General features: G+C 39.0%; 1 protein-coding gene across 1 annotated transcript in view; it reads left to right on the top strand.

Annotated features, from left to right (window-relative positions):
* The window catches only part of LOC134357997 (gamma-glutamylcyclotransferase-like), a 36,967-nt gene extending 19,742 nt beyond the window's left edge, over positions 1–17,225 (top strand). The window contains exons 2-4 of the mRNA XM_063069849.1: positions 4,694–4,836; positions 8,818–8,956; positions 13,615–17,225. Coding sequence (XP_062925919.1) covers positions 4,694–4,836; positions 8,818–8,956; positions 13,615–13,767 — 435 coding nt within the window. The 3' untranslated portion in view covers positions 13,768–17,225. The remainder of the gene's footprint in view (positions 1–4,693; positions 4,837–8,817; positions 8,957–13,614) is intronic.
* Positions 17,226–17,997: the final 772 nt, after the last annotated feature.

Raw genomic sequence — 17,997 nt, 5'->3', positions numbered from 1 at the left:
GACTTACTCTGGTAAAAATGTAACAGAAGTGAGCAAAATTATCTTTTGGGAAATATTGCTGAAGGTCTTGTGTTCAGAAACATGGTTATGCACGTGAATCAATAAATCAAATGCTGAAAATTAGTACATAATAAGACCATAAGGTATAGGAGCAGAATTGGGCCATTTGGTCCATCGAGCCTGCTCCATCATTTCATCTTAGCTGATCCAATTTTCCTCTCAGCCCCAATCTCCTGCCTTCTCCCCGTATCCTTTCGTGCCCTGACCAATCAAGAATCTATCAACCTCTGCCTTAAATATACATAAAGACTTGGTGTACACAGCTGCCTGTGGCAAAGAATTCTACAGATCCCTCACTCTCTGGCTAAAGAAACTCTTCCTCATCTCTGTTCTAAGGGGACGCCCCTCTACTCTGAGGCTGTGTCCTCTGATCTTAGGCCCTCCCACTGTAGGAAATATCCTCTGCACATCCACTCTATCAGGGCCTTTCACCATTTGATCAGTTTCAACTAGGTCACCCCTCACCCCTCAATGAATATGGGCCCAGAATCATCAAATGCTCTTCATGTGACAAGCCATTTGATCCTGGAATCATTTTCATGAACCTCCTTTCAACCCTTCCCAGTGTGGAATAAGAATTCAAGTTTTTTGTAAGCTAGGCCAAGAGGCACTGAATCAGGCAACCTACCAGGATTGAACACAATTATTTAATTTAATTAGTTTTGGATTAAATTTACTATGGGCAGAACCAATGCATAAAGCTCTCAAATGTAGTGAGTAATGAGGTAATGGAGTGTATCTGATTACGGAAGAGTAGGTGCTTGCTGTCTTGAGGCAACTTAAGCTGGATAAATCTGCAGATTGGACATGATGTTGACTCAGACTTTGTGGGAGGCTAGTGTAGAAATTGCAGCGGCCCTGGCAGAGATATTTTAAATATCCTTGGCCACAGTTTAGGTGCTAGAGGACTGGAGGATAGCTAATGTTGTTCCGTTGTTTAAGAAAGGCTCTAAGAATAAACTAGGAAGTTGTTGGCCAGTGAGCCTGACGCCAGTAGGACTAAATTATTGACAGGTATTCTCAGGGACTGGATATACTGTATAAGTATTTGGCTGGATGGGCTGATTAGGGATAGTCAACATGGTTTTGTGTGTGGCAGGTCATGCTTAACAAATCTTACAGAGGTTTTTGAGGAGGTTATCAAGTAGGTTGATGAAGGAAAGGTAGTGGATATTTTCTACATGGACTTAAGTAAGCCTTTGATTAAGTTCTGCGTGGGAGGTTGATCTAGAAAATTCAGTCGCTTGTAGTCAATTGAAGTCAGCATTGGCTAAGCGAGAGAAACCAGAGAGTGATTTCTTTGACTGGAGACCTGTGACTGGTGGTGTGCCACAGGGATTAGTGCTGAGTCTACTGTTGTTTATCATTATATTATTGATTTAGATGATAATGTGGTAAACTGGATCTGCAAGTTTCCAGATGACACCAAGACTGGGAGCGTAGTGGACAGAGAGGAAGGCTTTCAAAGCGTGCAAAGTGATATAAACTAGCAGGGAAATGGGTCAAAAATTTCAGATGGTATTTAATGCAGACAAGTGTGCGGTGTTGCATTTGGGAGAACAAACCAGGGTAAGGCATACACGGTAAACGGTAGGGCATTGAGTAGTGTGGTAGAACAAAGGAATATGACAAGACAGATCAATTAAAAAAGTGTCACAGTTTTAGAGTCATAAAGAAAAGTTGTGGAACATTGGCCTCTGTTAATCAGGGCAATGAGTACAGGAGTTGGGATGTTATATTGAAGTTGCATAAGACATTGCTGAGGCTGAATTTGAAGAATTGTGTGCAGTTTCTGGTCATTACAGGAAAGATCTCAATAAACTTGAAAGAGTGCAGAGAAAATTTACAAGGATGTTGTTGGGACTTGAGTTATAGCAAAAGGTTGAATAGGTTAAAACTTTATTTACTGGAGTGCAGGAGAATGAGGAGAGATACAAAATTATGAGGGGCATAGATAGGGTGAATGCTTGCAGGTTTATTCCCCTCAGATTGGGTGAGACTAGAAATAGACTCATAGGTTTATGTTGAAAGAAATAGAAGTCATAGATTAAGGGGAATCTGAGAGGAAACGTCTTCACTGAGAAGGCAGTTAGTGGTAGATGCGAGATCAATTGTAACATATGAAAAAAGTTTGGATAGGTACTTGGATGAGAGGTACGAAGGGCTAATTTCTGGATGCAGGTAGATGGGACTAGGCAGTAGACAAAGCTTTCACTGACTAGATGGGCTGAAGGGCCTGTTTCTGTGCTGTAGTACTCTTATCATTATTCTAAAGTTGCTGTAGGTGTTGCTGGAAACTAATTGGCACATGCTGCTTTTCTAATTGGGATCAGCCTATTGTAGCAGCTGAGACGAAAGAATCTTATGGATAAGTCTCCCCTAATATCAATAAGCTAGGCTGCAGCCATGATGTCCCTTCTCAGTTTGGTTTCTAGAAGTGTTGTTGAGATTTCATTTTGTTTGCACTTCAAATCCTAGATTGCCATTTTGAGTTATTTCACTTGAATAAATAATGTTTACATCTATAACCCTAAGGAATATAGTTCATTATCCAGCAGGTGCAGTTTTAGGCCTTCTGATGCTGATCAATATTTAAAGAAAGCATTGGATAACTATCACTTGTGTTAGTATTCATATGGAGTAAGTGATTTTAATTTTGAAGTTCTGATGAAGGGATCTTTACCTTCAACTTCAATATGGAAAAGAGTGCATCCTGTCATGTAATGGACTTAAACACCTTTTCCATGTCAACTTTAGTCTAGATCTTGAATAGATTAAATCAAAAATATATGACTATATTGTGATTACATAATTATACTTGTAATAGTGTTCATACATTAGTTTGGACATCCAAAGTAACGTGTACAAAAATGCTGGAGAAACTCAGCAGGTCAGGCAGCATCTACAGAGAGGAAGAAACAGTTGATATTTCAGACTGAGATGCTTCATCAGGACATGAAAGTAAAGGCTATTCAACAACATAAGTAAAAGTCCTCTAGAACAGACAAAATACTTTTTCTGTAGTACTATAATCTTCAGGGCATGGACTTGTAGCAATCTGTTTCTGGAACAAGCTTCTCCCCCAGGGACAAGGAGATCATACTAGAGACCTCATAGATGTTATAATCAACTGCCCTAATGAAAAAAAAAAGACATCCAGTTATAATTATGGAGAGGTCATCTTGTTGTGTCATTAAGCAAAACCATTGCAAGCATTTCCCTCATTTACCTCCCAGTGGCTGTAAATCTCCAAGCAGAGTTGCAACAAAGAGCACAGCAAAGATGATTTTCAAATTCGAAGAATTCTTAAGTTAATTGTGGAAAGCAGCATCAACCGTAGTACTGTAGTTTTGATCCCTCAGAAACCTTTGGCTCATAAACCAAGAGAATCTTGGAGGATCCTTTTCAAATTTGACTGTGCTCAGAATTTTGTTACTATCTGTCATTCTCTTCATGATTCTCTTCAGATTCAAGCCATGATTTTCACCAGTGTCTTCATCACAGACCCATTTCCGGTACAAAATGGAATCTAGCAATACAGTTTTATCACTGCAATAATTGCTCCACAAACACAAATTGAGTTAATCTGCAGAATGAGCAAGGAACTGTTCAAACTTCATTGCCTCCACTCTAGAATCAACATTTTTTTCAATTTCAGTATGCAGACAATGCCTGTATAGACTGAGCTTCAAACCATCATTAATTCCTTCCCTGAAAGGTAGAGGGGAAGGGACCTTGCACCTAAAATGAAAAGCAAAGTTCATTCATCATTCATTGGATAGGGAAGATTAATAATAGGGGCCAGCAAGTTTCAAAGCAGATCATTGCTCACTTCTTAGGAGACATTGGACAAAATCTGTCAGTGCATCAAGACCAAACACTTAAGGAATCAAGCTAAGGAACAAGCTCAAAGTTTGCCGAGCAACTCTGATACCCACCCTTCTTGCTTGCTGAAGTCGTGACCCTTAAGTATTGAAGACATACCATTGATGATCCCTTCACAAAATCCTCCAAATCTCTCGGTAGGAGAAGTAAACAAATGCCAATATCTTCACTTTGGTCAATATCCTTAACATCAAGACCTTAATCATGCTCAACCTTTTCTGAAGGGCAGGTCATATTGTTACCAGGTCTAACAGGCTCCATCAATAAGTAGCTCTGTCAAAGAAAATGTCTTTGAAGACTCTTTTGGAAAAAAATATATTACCTTCACCAATTCTTTGGTATCTTTTATCCAAAACTGTTGAAACAGGTGGAGAAGCATAGGGGAAGGCACTAGCACATTAAGACCTTCTGAAAGCATACTGAAACCATGAATAAAGAACTGAACCATCAGCTCCTTCAAGATTCTCCTGTGTTACTAATGGTAGTATTTGTGGATCCTGTGTAGATTGCTTCAGTCACTTTGGAACCCAATGAATTTTAGTAGAAGCAGATAATCCTTGACCTCAAAGGAACGCCTACGTGAAATTTCACTTTTTGATTACATTATTTATCTTTTTTTATGTTTGCCTCCAACTCCGATAAAACTTACTGATTTACAGCATGTTTGGTGATTGAATTTTCCAATGTGACATTCAGAAATGGGTGTCACAATTTTTCTTATGTGTATTACGTTTGTTATCTTTCTCAGGGCTATAAGCTTGCATTTGGCAATTGGAATAGAAGTGAGAACCGATGGGGAGGAGGTGTTGCCACTATTCTTCCAAGTCCTGATGATGAAGTATGGGGAGTTGTATGGCGTTTGAAACACAATGATCGACAGTCTTTGGATCAGTAAGTATTTCTGATATTTTTATACATGTCACCAACATTAACATTTTTTGTTTCTCCACATACTTACACTGTGAAGATGATGGCTGTCAGGTATGGCTAATTTATTTTTAAACCTGATGTGTGTAAACGTGAGTAAAGGGAAATGAATATTGTGATATCATTAGTTAACATCCTTGCTTCTAATCTAACGACAGAAAGGAGATCACTGAATGGGCATTTTAAGATGATTGAAGAACTACTGCCAGAAGTTAGTGAACCAACATGAGATTAGCTTCCATTGGATATCATTCCCACTGATCTAGCAGACTAATAGTTTAAATTTGAATAAGAGTAATTAAGAGGATTGAAAACAGAGCTAGTCAAAATAAGCAGGGAAATGAGGTTAAGGGATCAGTCAGTGGAGATATTGTGTCAAATATTGAAAAGCATCTTTCAGAATAAACAGATACATTTTAAGAAGAAAGAAAAATTTCAAGAGGAGGACCTGCCATCCATGGTTAACAGAAAAAGTTTTTAAAAAGTCAAAAAAAAACCTGAATTAAAAAAATAGGTAGTAGGTCAGAGGATTGAATAGAATAGTGAAAAAAAAGCAAAGAATGACAAAAAAAAATCTAGAAAGAACAGAGAGAGTTTCTGTAGATACTTCTACAATGGAATGTTTGAATAAAGTGCAGGTTGGCATTGTACAAAAGTGTCTGGGGAATTAATAAAGGACAGTTATGAAAATTTCCAAGCATGCAGAAAGGGGATGTGGGCTATTGGGATTATTCCTTGGAAGCCACATGGATATATAGGGTCAAAAGATTTCTTCCTGTGTATGAGGAGGTTGTACTGAGGCTACAAAAATGTATACAATGGATTTCAGTTAATTAGGCCACCAGTTAATCGGGGCAGTTGTTTATTTGGGTCAACTCTTAAAGAACAGGAACTAATCGAGAAAATAACCAGTACTCCCTTTGTTTATTTGGGACACCATGCCACTCATTTGGTATGGGAAACGGTTGCTAAACAATTTCTAACGAGTATCTGTCGTATGTGCTTGTGTGACTGTTAAACACAACTCTGTGCGGAGAGCAAACAGTTTGCATGTATTTGTGCTCAAAAAGCAGTGATTTTTGTCACTGATGGTCGGCAAAAAATAAGCATTAAGACTATTCAGAACTATTTTGCTCACTGTTTCAAGAATTTACTCTTGAAAATGTCAGAAACAGCTGAGACTGAAAATGAATCAACTTCACTACTTCAACAATTTAGGAATTACAAAGAATTTGAAGGTATCAACAATCATCTTGAATGTTACTTTTGGTCGCCACCAGATACTTAGTGCTCACCTGTGGCTCCAAGTAGCCATTTGCATGTGACAGTAGCCACACCCCAGTATACTGCTTCAACAGGCGGGCTAAACCAGGTGAGAGTAGCCAGCAGGTCTCATGACCCTGTGAGGTAGGGACATGCCTGACCAAGCATGCAGTGTCAGCTCCAGCAAACTGGGTGGATAAGATCTACAGTGAGATCCAACTTGCATGGATCATTGTGGTTCTGCAATATTCTGTGGAGAGCAAAGAGTGTGATGAGGCTGTCTGTGGAGAGCGAAGGGCATGGTCATCCATGCAATCAAGGAAGACCGCTTTCAGACTTTTGTATATTTTGTCCAGTGGGAGAGTGGTACCTCAATAAAAATTGGTGAAGGTCAGAGGACATACTAAGTTTCTTTAGCCTTCCAAGGTCGTTGAGGATTTGGTGAGCTTTGTTGACTGTGGTGTTCACATAGTTGGACCAGAATAAGCTGTTGGTGATATTGGTGATGTTCACTCTGAGGAACTTGAAGTTCAAGGTCACCTTTCCTGGCCAAATACCGGCTCTTTTGTTCTGCTGAAACTGAAGGAAAGGCTGTTGTCATGACAACATGTTACTAGGCTCTTTATCTCCTTCCTGTACTCCAACTCATCATCATTTGTGATGAGGCCCACTATGGAGGTATCATCTGCAAACTTGTAGATGGATTAACTATATGTTATGTGTGCATTTTATGTCAACTTGAACATGTACAGAATACCTTTTCTCTATTATCTGTTAATGTTATTGTGTTTATATTATTTTATGTACTGTATGTGGTATATGTACTTTTTTTGTAACTTAGTCCCAGAAGAATGATGTTTCATTTACCTGTGTATATGTGAATGAAAGTAAACTTGAACTTGAACATGGGGCAGAATCTGGTCATGCAGTCAGGTGTGTGTATGGAATAGGGAGCTGAAAATGCAGCCTTGTGGGGTACCTGTGTTGAAAGTTATTGTGGAGGTGTTGCTGCTTATCTTTATTGTTTTTAGTCTGTTGGTGAGGAAGTCAAAGATCCATTTGCAAAGGGAAGAGTGAATCATAGGTTTGGGAGTTTGGAGATGAGTTTGATTGGGTTTATAATATCAAAGGTGGAGCCACTGTCAATAAACAATAGTCAAACATAGATATCTTTACTGTCCAGATGCTTAAGTGATGAGTGTAGAGTCAGGGAGATGGCATCTACTGTGGACCTGTTTCAGCAGCAGGGGAGCTGCAGTGGGTCAAAGTTATCTGGGAAGCTGGAGTTAATGCATTCCAGCTTCATAAAGCACTTCATGATGGTGGCTTTCAGAGCCACCAGGCATTAGTCATTAAGGCGCATTACTTTTTTTTCAGATACTGGAATGATAGTAGTCTATTTAAGGCAGGAAAATACCTCTGATTGAAGCTGAGAGACATTGAAAATGTCTGCAAATAATGTCAGTGATGCTGCGCGCCTTTGTTTTGTAGTCTGTTATAGCAGGTAATTCCTGCCATGTTTACGCTTGTCTGGGATTCAGTTTTGGACCTTGTTGTCTCTTGGCATCCGTGATAGCTTTACCAAGGTTATAGCTCTTTTTTTTGCATAGGTCAGGATCACTTGATTGAACAACTGAGTTGTGGACTTCAGAAGGAAGTGGATCTCCTGTTTTGTTCATGGTTTCTAGTTTGGGATTACCCAGATTGACCTCTTTAATGTACAGTCCTCAACACACTTGTTGATAAATTCCATGACAAATATCCCCCTCTCTCTCTCTACCATTAAATTTAACTCTGGTTTACTCAGAGTGGAGAAGGACTTAGAGCAACACTAGGTATGCCAAAAATGAAATGTCAACATGGAAAAGTTACATGTATGCGGGGTGGCAAAATGGCATGCTATAGATTGAGCTTCATAACATCAGAGCTACACAATTCTGCCACCATCTCTTCAAAAATTCTGGTGGAGAATTAAATGGCTAACTGAAGGAGAAGGTTCCAAGAATATCCCTGTGCTCTCTGTTGGGACCTAGCTAAAACTAATAAATTTGCTCTCACAGGTACTAAGGCATGTTGAGAGCCTAATCTATTTTGGCTCCCTCCTAACATCTGCATGACAATGGAAGCCAGTCTTTAGCCAGTTTGATTCACCCACACAGGAAATGGCTATGAGCACTTGATAGATCAAAGACTGAGATGAGATTATGTAGTACTGAAGCTTCCACCTTGAACTAATCAAGGTGCTCTTATTTGGTTGCAGGGCTGGCAGCTGCATGATGGATGAAAAAATTGCCTGGCTATTTTCCATCCTCGAATACACAGTGTGATAATTTTTCTCCTCAATCCGTCTTTTTTCAATTGTTAGCAAAGTGATGCAGGGTTTAGTTGACAGTGCAATCAAAGAGCACTTACTCACTGCCCTTCTTGGGTTTTGTCAGAGGTGCCTCATTTAAAAATGATGAAAATAATTCTTTTTTAATTAAAATGGAAATTAATTAAAATATGAAAACTAGAAGGAGTAAAACAGATACTTACTTTTCAGGGTCAATAACCACCCACACCAGAGTTCCATTCAAAACTATTTGATAATCTACATATAATTCAACAACAGTTTAACCAGATTTGGTTTTAAATTGTTTTAAACGTGTTTCTGACCACAAGTCTATTTTATTTCTCTAACAGCCAAGAAGGTGTTCACAAAGGAATCTACAGTCCAATAGAAGTCAAAGTTCAACGGCAAGATACTGGAGAAGAACTTATTTGTTTGTCCTATCAGATGAATAATTTTAATTCCAACCTTACATCACCACTTTACAAAAAGGTATGCAAATAAAAGAAAATCGACCTCTTCCTATGAAAATTAAAATAAAAATAGTGACCCCTTGATCCGTTGTCCCCTTGGACAATGCTGAATGGTTTTGTAATTCTATCCTGCTTATTAATTGTAGTATGGAATATTTCTAGTTGGAACCAGTTATCTCTTGCATACAATAAAACAGTTGATTTTGTTTAAAATTCTTTTAAAAAGGTGAAACTTAAAAGTTCATCTTTAGCTCTTCAAGATTGCAGAAAAATAAAGTTTTTTTTTACTTTTTCCTGCTTTTTTTTAGTACTAACACTATTTTTTACTATTTGGAAGTTTAAATTTGTATTAACACAAGTAAGTTCCATGATGAAGGAATTAGATTTCTTTGCTTCCTTGTTGATGTTTGGTCATGCACTAAATGGGGATCCCAATCAGCCTCAACTGAAATGATATTTAAAATATACCAGGAACACAATACCAAAGATGTTGCTCTTCCTAAAAATTGAATGAATTATATGAAACTGATCTGCTACATTCACCACCAAATTTAAGAATGATATTCTCTTTGCATAATTTTCCCTTTTATAGTGCACTTAGGGGTTACATACACCTAAAATTAATGCATAGCTTTCATGATGTTAGAGGTACAAAGCACAGGAATCAGGCCCATCATGTTGTTGGTGACTATCCAATATCCAACAATGTTGACTGTAAAACCTAGTCTCTTGGTCAACCAGAGAAAATAAAACACTTTGTACACATGATCTACTCTAAATACCATGTATTTATTCTTTAAACAAATCACTAATTTATCACAGGTGCATTAAAGATAATGTTTCCAAGCTGGCCAGGCTCTGTACTGCTGGGATTCCAAATATTGCTCATATCCTGGATCTGAGTGCTTGTCAACTATTGGTCTCTGGAGATGTTGCTGCCAAGAATATGTGTTTCTTAATACATTTTAGCACAATATTTTAGGATGTTAGCCTCCTCAAATTCAAACTGAGCCAGTCAGGCACTGGGAGCATATTCATCATTACAAATATAGGCCCACCCTGATTATTCTTTATCTCATGTCAGACTAGTGTATACTGTGATTAATCAATGCCAGGGATTCACGCTTTGGTGAAGTTGTTGTAAGTATCATTGCTGATATTTGTTGGTATTCTCAACAAACTTAATGAACTATTAACAATATTTGTTTGAGACAAGCTCTAAATGTTGATCAAACTGGAAACACTTATCCGTCCTACTATACTGGGATGGTTGCTTTTAACCCTTTGCTTGTGGCCTTTGTACTCTTCTACTACTCGTGAAGTAGGCTTCTCTGCCCACCGCACTTGTAGAGATTTAGCTGCAAGCCACATGGCTACAGTTATTTTTAAAATACTAATCCCATTTCCGATTCTTGGCTGGTAGTCCTTTATGCCTTGCCGATTAAAGTGCTAGTCTTGATGCCTCTTAAATGTTATGGATCTCTGTGGCAGCACCACCACCTCGCGCAGTTTGCTCCAGATTTCAACCATCATCTGGTTGGAAAAACATCCCATCACTTAATTTGCATCCTTGTACCCTTACTTCATACATCTCTGCTCTGGAGACATTTCTACTATCTATCTATCTGCACCCCTCATAATTTTATATATTTCAGTCAGGTCTCCTGTCAGCCACCTCTGTTCCAAGAAAAACAAAACTAGCCCATTCTGACACTTCTCATAACTGAAGTGCTAAATTCATCTTATGCCTCAGCTTGTCTACCTGTGTCGTCTACAAGTTTTCCTGGGTAGGTACATTAAGATCTCTTCATCACTCGCTATTCCCAAGTGCTCTACGTTTCATTGTGTATGTTTGAGATTTATTAATTCTAAAATTTATCACCTTAAATTATCAACATTACATTTCATTTGCCAATTTCCTACCCATCAGACCAATATCAATACCTGATCAATATCATCCTGCAGCCAATGATTACTTTCCTCCTTGTCAAAAACACCAATTTTTGAGTCCTATGGAAACTTAACTAAATATACTTTGTATATGCGTATCAAAATTGTTAATGCATATAATAAACAGTAGAGGTTCTGGCACCAATTCCTGTTGCACTCCTCTCGTGCCGGTGTCAAGTCACAAAACCAATCCTCCACCATCATCCTCTGTCATTTAGTACTAAGCCAATTTTGGATCCACTTTGCCCTGGATTGCACAGTCTCTAACCTTTTGACTAGTCTCAAAGACACTTCTGAGGTCTATATAGAATAAATCAACTGCATTGCCCTTAGAGATACAGTGTGTCAACACTGAAAAATTCATTCAATTGGTTAGGCAAGATCTTCTGCTAATAAAACCATGCTGACACACTCCACTCTCTCTCCCCACCTCCTTTCTACCCTCTTCTCTCTTCATACCCCTCTCTCTTCCCCTCTCCCCACCATCCTCTCTCTCCTCTCTTCCACTCCCTTCCAGCCCTGTGTTGTTGGCACTGTAGAAGCATTATATTACTGTGCCACCCCTTCTCTCTCTCCCTCTCTCTCTCCTTCCTCTCTCCCGCTCTCTCTCTTCCCTCTCTTCTCCCTCTCCCTCACCGCCTTTGATTAAACTCTGCCTGTCAACATTTAGAATATTTTCCAATAGCTTCACTTCCACGGACATTGGCTTCACAAGCTTGTAATTACCCATCTTATCACTGCTGCCCTTCTTGAATAAAGCTATCATATTTGCTATCCTCTAATCATCTGGTGAGCAGTGAGAATTTAAACGTAGACTGGATATATCTCATCAGACCCTGTGAATTTATCCACTTTTAAGCCAGCTTCAAGATCTTAATACCTCCCTTAATGGTAATTTACCATAGAATTTCATAAACTTTTCCAAATTCTTGAATGACAGTGTTCTTCTCCTCAGTGAATGCAGATGAAAAGTATACATTTTGTCCCTACCCTAGTGTCCTCTGGCTCCATGTAAAATGCCCCTTTGTTTTCTATTGGCCCTCCTCCTCTTTCCTTGGTTACCCTCGTACACTAAGTACACATAAAATGCTTTGGGATTTTCCTTAATCCTATCTACCACTGGACATTTCAATTCCCCTCTTTGTCAGATACTGTAATTTCTTTAAGCACTCTTCTGTGGTATTGAAACTGACTTTCTCCTGACTCAGGCCCTTAATTTGTGGAACCTTTTTATCCTTTCCAATAAGTACTCTGAATCTTGCTGATGTATGATCATTATCTCACAAATGATTTCTCACTGACAATTCAGCAACTTACCTACTTGCATTCCCTAAAATTAGGTCCAATATTGTCCCTTCTATGTACTAGGTGCTATGTACTAGCTCTCCTTGATGCTCTTTAAAAATTTTAACCCCCCCCCAAAGCTTTTCATAGCAAGAGAATCATATTTGCAAAGTTGATATCCCCTACTACTATGATCATTTTACTACATTAGTGTGATTTGCCCACATGTCTGCATCTCCACTTCCTGGTACATCCAGAGCAAAATGATTGATTTCCCCCTTTTATTTTTATACTCTACCCAAATAGCTTTGAAGAGCCTGATCTGACATTACTGTGATAGTGGCATAATTAGATTAATTAACATTATAATGCTATTTTTATTTACATTCTCCTCCTCCCCTTCCCTTCACAGTATTAGATTCTACACCCTGGATTATCAATTTGCTAAACCTGCTTTTTTTCTATCATGCCTTTGTGATTGTCACAATATCATTTTTTCCATGCACTAAAGAAAACATTTCATTTGTCCAGTTTTTCAAAATCCTTGATTTAAAACAAGTGCAGAGTAGCCTTGCATTACTCCCATGTGTCTTTTCATTCTCATGTTTGATCTGCCTGTTTCATTCTAAATTTGACTATACCTACCCAACCCCAACTCCAAAATCAGAATTAGATTTATTATAACTGACATACTTCTTGACATTTGTTGTTTTGCAGCGACAGTACAGTACAAGACATAAAAATTATCCTCAGTTACAAAATAAATAAATACCACAAAACATAAATAACAAGGTAGTGTTCATGAGTTCACGGACCATTCAGAAATCTGATAGCAGAGAGAAGAATCTATTTCTGAGTCGTTAAGTGTGTGTCTTCAGTCTCCTGTACATCCTCCCCAGTGGTAGAAACAAGAAGACGGTATGTCCTGAATGGTGAGTGTCTTTAATGATGGATGCCACCTTCTTGAGGCAACACCTTATGAAGATGTCCTCAATGGGCAGGAGGATTATGCCCATTATGGGACTGCTGATTCTATCTTCCTCTGTAGCCTTTTGCAATCCTGCGCATTGGAGGCTCGATACCAGGCTGCGATGCAGCTAGCAGAATGCTCTATGTGTGTAGAAATTTGCAAATCTTTGTTGACATTCCAAATTTTCTCAAACTCCTAATGAAGTTGAGTTACTGTCATGCCTTCTTCATGATTGCATCTATGTGTTGGGTTCAGGATAGATTCTCTTGAGATGTTGACATCCAGGAACCCATTGTGCCCCATTCCCTTATATGCCTGTGGAGCAAATGTCCTGCTGCCTACAAACTTAAAACCATAACTCAAGAATTTAAGTGTTCAACTTGATAGCTTCTTTCTTTAAAATTACTATTTTGCAAATACTGTATTTCATTTTTATTGATTCACTATTATAATCATGTGAATTGCATTTGCAGGTTATCATCAAAGGTGCAAGAGAAAATGGGTTACCTACTGAATATTTGAAGAAGCTGGATACTATATTGACTAATAATTATAATGAAACGACCCCATTTACAACACAAATTATGGAGATTTTGCATCAGGATACAAATAATACATCAATATAAAACATTTCTCTTGAAAATAATTGTTACAGAGGTATATCTTGGTTAGTTCAAGTGATTATGCTGCATTGAAATTGAAGAACAGAATTTTATACATTTAGAAATTAGACTGGTGGAGATTTACTTCATGATTTTGCTATTTTATTTCGCACATTTTGATTTTCATTGAAGTTGTAGGGCTTTTTAAGTCACTTTTTCCCTGTTACTAGTTTTAATTACTATTTAATGATTTTTATAGAAACATAGAAAATAGGTGCAGGAGTAGGCCATTCGGCCCTTCGAGCCTGCACTGCCATTTATTATGATCATGGCTGATCATCCAACTCAGAACCCCGCCCCAGCCTTCCCTCCATACCCCCTGACCCCCGTAGCCACAAGGGCCATATCTAACTCCCTCTTAAATATAGCCAATGAACTGGCCTCAACAGTTTCCTGTGGCAGAGAATTCCACAGATTCACCACTCTCTGTGTGAAGAAGTTATTCCTAATCTCGGTCCTAAAAGGCTTCCCCTCTATCCTCAAACTGTGACCCCTCGTTCTGGACTTCCCCAACATCGGGAACAATCTTCCTGCATCTAGCCTGTCCAATCCCTTTAGGATCTTATACGTTTCAATCAGATCCCCCCTCAATCTTCTAAATTCCAACGAGTACAAGCCCAGTTCATCCAGTCTTTCTTCATATGAACGTCCTGCCATCCCAGGACTTAATAAGTTGTAAAACCATAAAGCATAGAAATTGATACCCTAGGCTTTTATTGTAAAGCACTTATTCCATTTGTCCATACATCTCCTAATAAAATATCCATAACAGGTCAATATACAATTCAATGATCAAGAGTGCAGAGGTGAGAGATATTGAGTCTTCCCCATAATTACATAGACAAATCTCGATGAACTGCATAAGCTTCTGATGAGAACATACTCCTCAGGAAAATATTCTTTTATTTTACTTCCATTGTGCCATATAGTGAATCAGTGGTCCCATTATCTGAGAAAGTAATAGCAGTAGTCATTATTATGCTCTGTGAACTTGTGCATCATCAATGGATTGGGTTTCTTTTTGCAAGTTTCATTGAATTGAATTTATTGAATTTCTGGACAACTTATCATGAAGCAAGTCAATGTACAAAACACTCAAGAGTCTAATAAGATGTTGATCACTATACAGGATGGGACTCCAAGCAGCTTTCAAGGAACGAACTGTCAGAGGAAGGAACTATGCACACTGATTGACTTGACCGAGTACAGGGGGTATTTATAATGGTGAAGATACATCACATAGATTGCTGTTTACAAGTACCCTATATATTAAAAAATGTGTCAGTTAGCTACCGCCCAAGGTGTGGTGATCTTTATCTACTTGGAAAAAAAGATGCTGTTGCAAAATTCAGTTGGCTGAGTAGTTGATAGAAAGTTGTGAAATTTTCTGGGGGTGCTAGTCAATCTTTTATCCAAATAATTCCTTTATTTTAAATAATATCAACTGAGAAATCAATTTGCTGTGAAGTTGGGGAGCTCAATGCTGTTTTTGAAAATGCTGCCATTGGACAACGATCTTATCGCAATAGAATCATGCAGGCATTCCCATTCCCCTCCCTCCCTCCTATTTGGCAAATAGTGGCCTGAGGAACATCCAGAGTAATTTCTTGCTGCTGCCATCATTTATCTATAGTTTGAGGTTGTGATTCCAGCCCTTAAAGGGAATTGTGTAACACACACCTTGTAACAATATTTTCTGTTCAGAAAATGATAATGTTGTTTTTTATGGGAAAATAACTCAGGTAGCTAACTCAAATGATTTGATATTGACCCATATCGGTGACAGCAACTGCACTTGAATGTCACCACATCTTGGGGAATAGCTAACTAGCACATCATAATGTGCTTTATTTATAAGGTATTTGGCAAAACATCAATGTGTGTGGATGTGTCTTCACCATTTTCCATGCTCCCAGCACTTGCTCAAGCCAACCCATGTGATTCAGATGGTTCCTCTGACAGTTTGTGCCTCGCTTACTGACTCACAGTTGCTTGGAGCTCCAAGTTGCGTAGCTATTAATATCTTTATTTCTCTAAGATTCAGTTGCTAGATCTTACTTTCACAGCAGTCTGCTTGAGCAGAATGTGATCTCATTAGAAGTTTACACAGTTTATCTTGGAATTTTCCTGTTCAGTTAGGGGTATGATTAGATAACTGTCACTTCCTCACCACAGGTCATTATATAGTTTATAGCACCCTGTGGTGCTTTCCACTCTGCTCAGACATCACAAACAAGTGAGAGAGATTGTGTAATTGGCCCTCGCTCATATTGGTGATGCTATCTTAAAGCCTCTCACAAAAAACAATTTTCTTCAAGTTCATAAACTCTTGCACTGCCTTTTACATCTTGTGCGCAAATCACATGGATATATTGTCCAACCTATGTTAAAAATATTGGATCTGCCCAGTGGATTATTCTGAAAAGTAAATTTGAAACAGCATGGAGTTGAGGGATTTGGAGGTAAGGGTTAATAGTGGTAAGTTTGCTGTGGGTGGGAAGGAAAGGTGGTGGTGGTGTGGTGGAGAGGTGACTGGGGAGATGGAAATGGTACAGTACTCTACCCACAGAAGTGTGAAGAAATGTTCCATGCATTTACTTATATTTCATAAAAATAAGAACACATAAGATTGAAAAGATTAAAATGCAAGTCTTCACATTTAGACTGTTCATGAGAAATTTATGATGAGTCAACAACAAACTGCTGAAGGAACTCAGCAGGTCAGACAGCATCTGTGGAGGGAGATGAACAGTTGAAGTTTCAAGCCTTCAGAACTGATGAGAATTTTTTGTGTGTTGATCCACATTTCCAGTATCTGCAGCCTCTTTTGTATCTCCAAATTTATGATCCGTCTGGTTTAAGGGGAAAAATCTCTCTCCTATCTAAAGGAATGTCGATGTGCATTTATATTTCAGCTGTGGTGTGACTGAGTATCCCTTTTATTTTCTGAGCTATTGGGTAATGCATTCAGGTGGATGGAGTAGAAAGGGATTATCTTACAGCACTTTATATGACAGCAACAGTGATGGCTGTACAACTTAGTAGCACATTTTGTTTTAAAATACAAGGAGGCATCTGTTTTCAGCAAACTTGTTCTAACAAATTTGGAATAATCATGTGTTCAGTTCCATTTTTTTTCTGCATTGTTAGAAAGTGAAGGTCATAATTTGTGCACGTTTGTTACAAATGTGCATGATTCACTTTATGTTTATTAGGAATTTTAACTACACATCAGATTGCATCTTCGAAAATAGTTATACAGCTAGCAATAAACATCTGCAATTACTCATAGCAACACATACAAAAAACGCTGGTGAACGCAGCAGGCCAGTCAGCATCTATATGAAGAGGTACAGTTGACATTTCGGGTTGGAACCCTTCATCAGGACTAATTGAAAGAAGAGATAGTAAGAGATTTGAAAGTGAGAGGGGGAGGGGGAGGGGGAGATCTGAAATGATAGGAGAAGTCAGGAGGGGAGGGGTGAATCTAAGAGCTGGAAAGCTGATTGGCAAAAGGGATACCAGGCTAGAGAAGGGAGAGGGTCATGGGACGGGAAGCCTGAGGAGAAAGAGAAGGGGGAGGGGAATCCGGAGGGTGGAGAGCAGGCAAGGAGTTATAGTGAGAGGGACAGAGGGAGAAAAAACAGAGAGAGAAAAAAGGGGGAAAATTAAAAATGTATTAAAAAATATTAAATAAACAAATAAGGGATGGGGTGTGAAGGGGAGGAGGGGCATTAACGGAAGTTAGAGAAGTCAATATTCATGCCATCAGGTTGGAGGCTACCCAGATGGAATATAAGGTGGTGTTCCTCCAACCTGAGTATGGCTTCATCTTAACAGTAGAGGAGGCCATGGATAGACATATCAGAATGGGAATGGAATGTGGAATTAAAATGTGTGGCCACTGGGAGATCTTGCTTTCTCTGGCGGACAGAGTGAAGGTGTTCAGCGAAACGGTCTCCCAGCCTGCGTTGGGTCTTGCCAATATATAGAAGGGAGCACCGGACGCAGTATATCACCCCAGTGGACTAATAGGTGAAGTGTCACCTCACCTGGAAGGACTGTCTGGTGAGGGAGGAAGTGTAAGGGCATGTGTAGCACTTGTTCCGCTTACAAGGATAAGTACCGGGAGGGAGATTGGTGGGAAGGGATGGGGGGGTGGGGGAACGAATGGACAAGGGAGTCGCGTAGGGA

The sequence above is a fragment of the Mobula hypostoma genome, chromosome 17, assembly GCF_963921235.1.
Source record: "Mobula hypostoma chromosome 17, sMobHyp1.1, whole genome shotgun sequence".
Taxonomy (NCBI): domain Eukaryota; kingdom Metazoa; phylum Chordata; class Chondrichthyes; order Myliobatiformes; family Myliobatidae; genus Mobula; species Mobula hypostoma.
The sequence above is the reverse complement of the archived record's forward strand: the minus strand, read 5'-3'. Positions and strand labels throughout refer to the sequence as shown.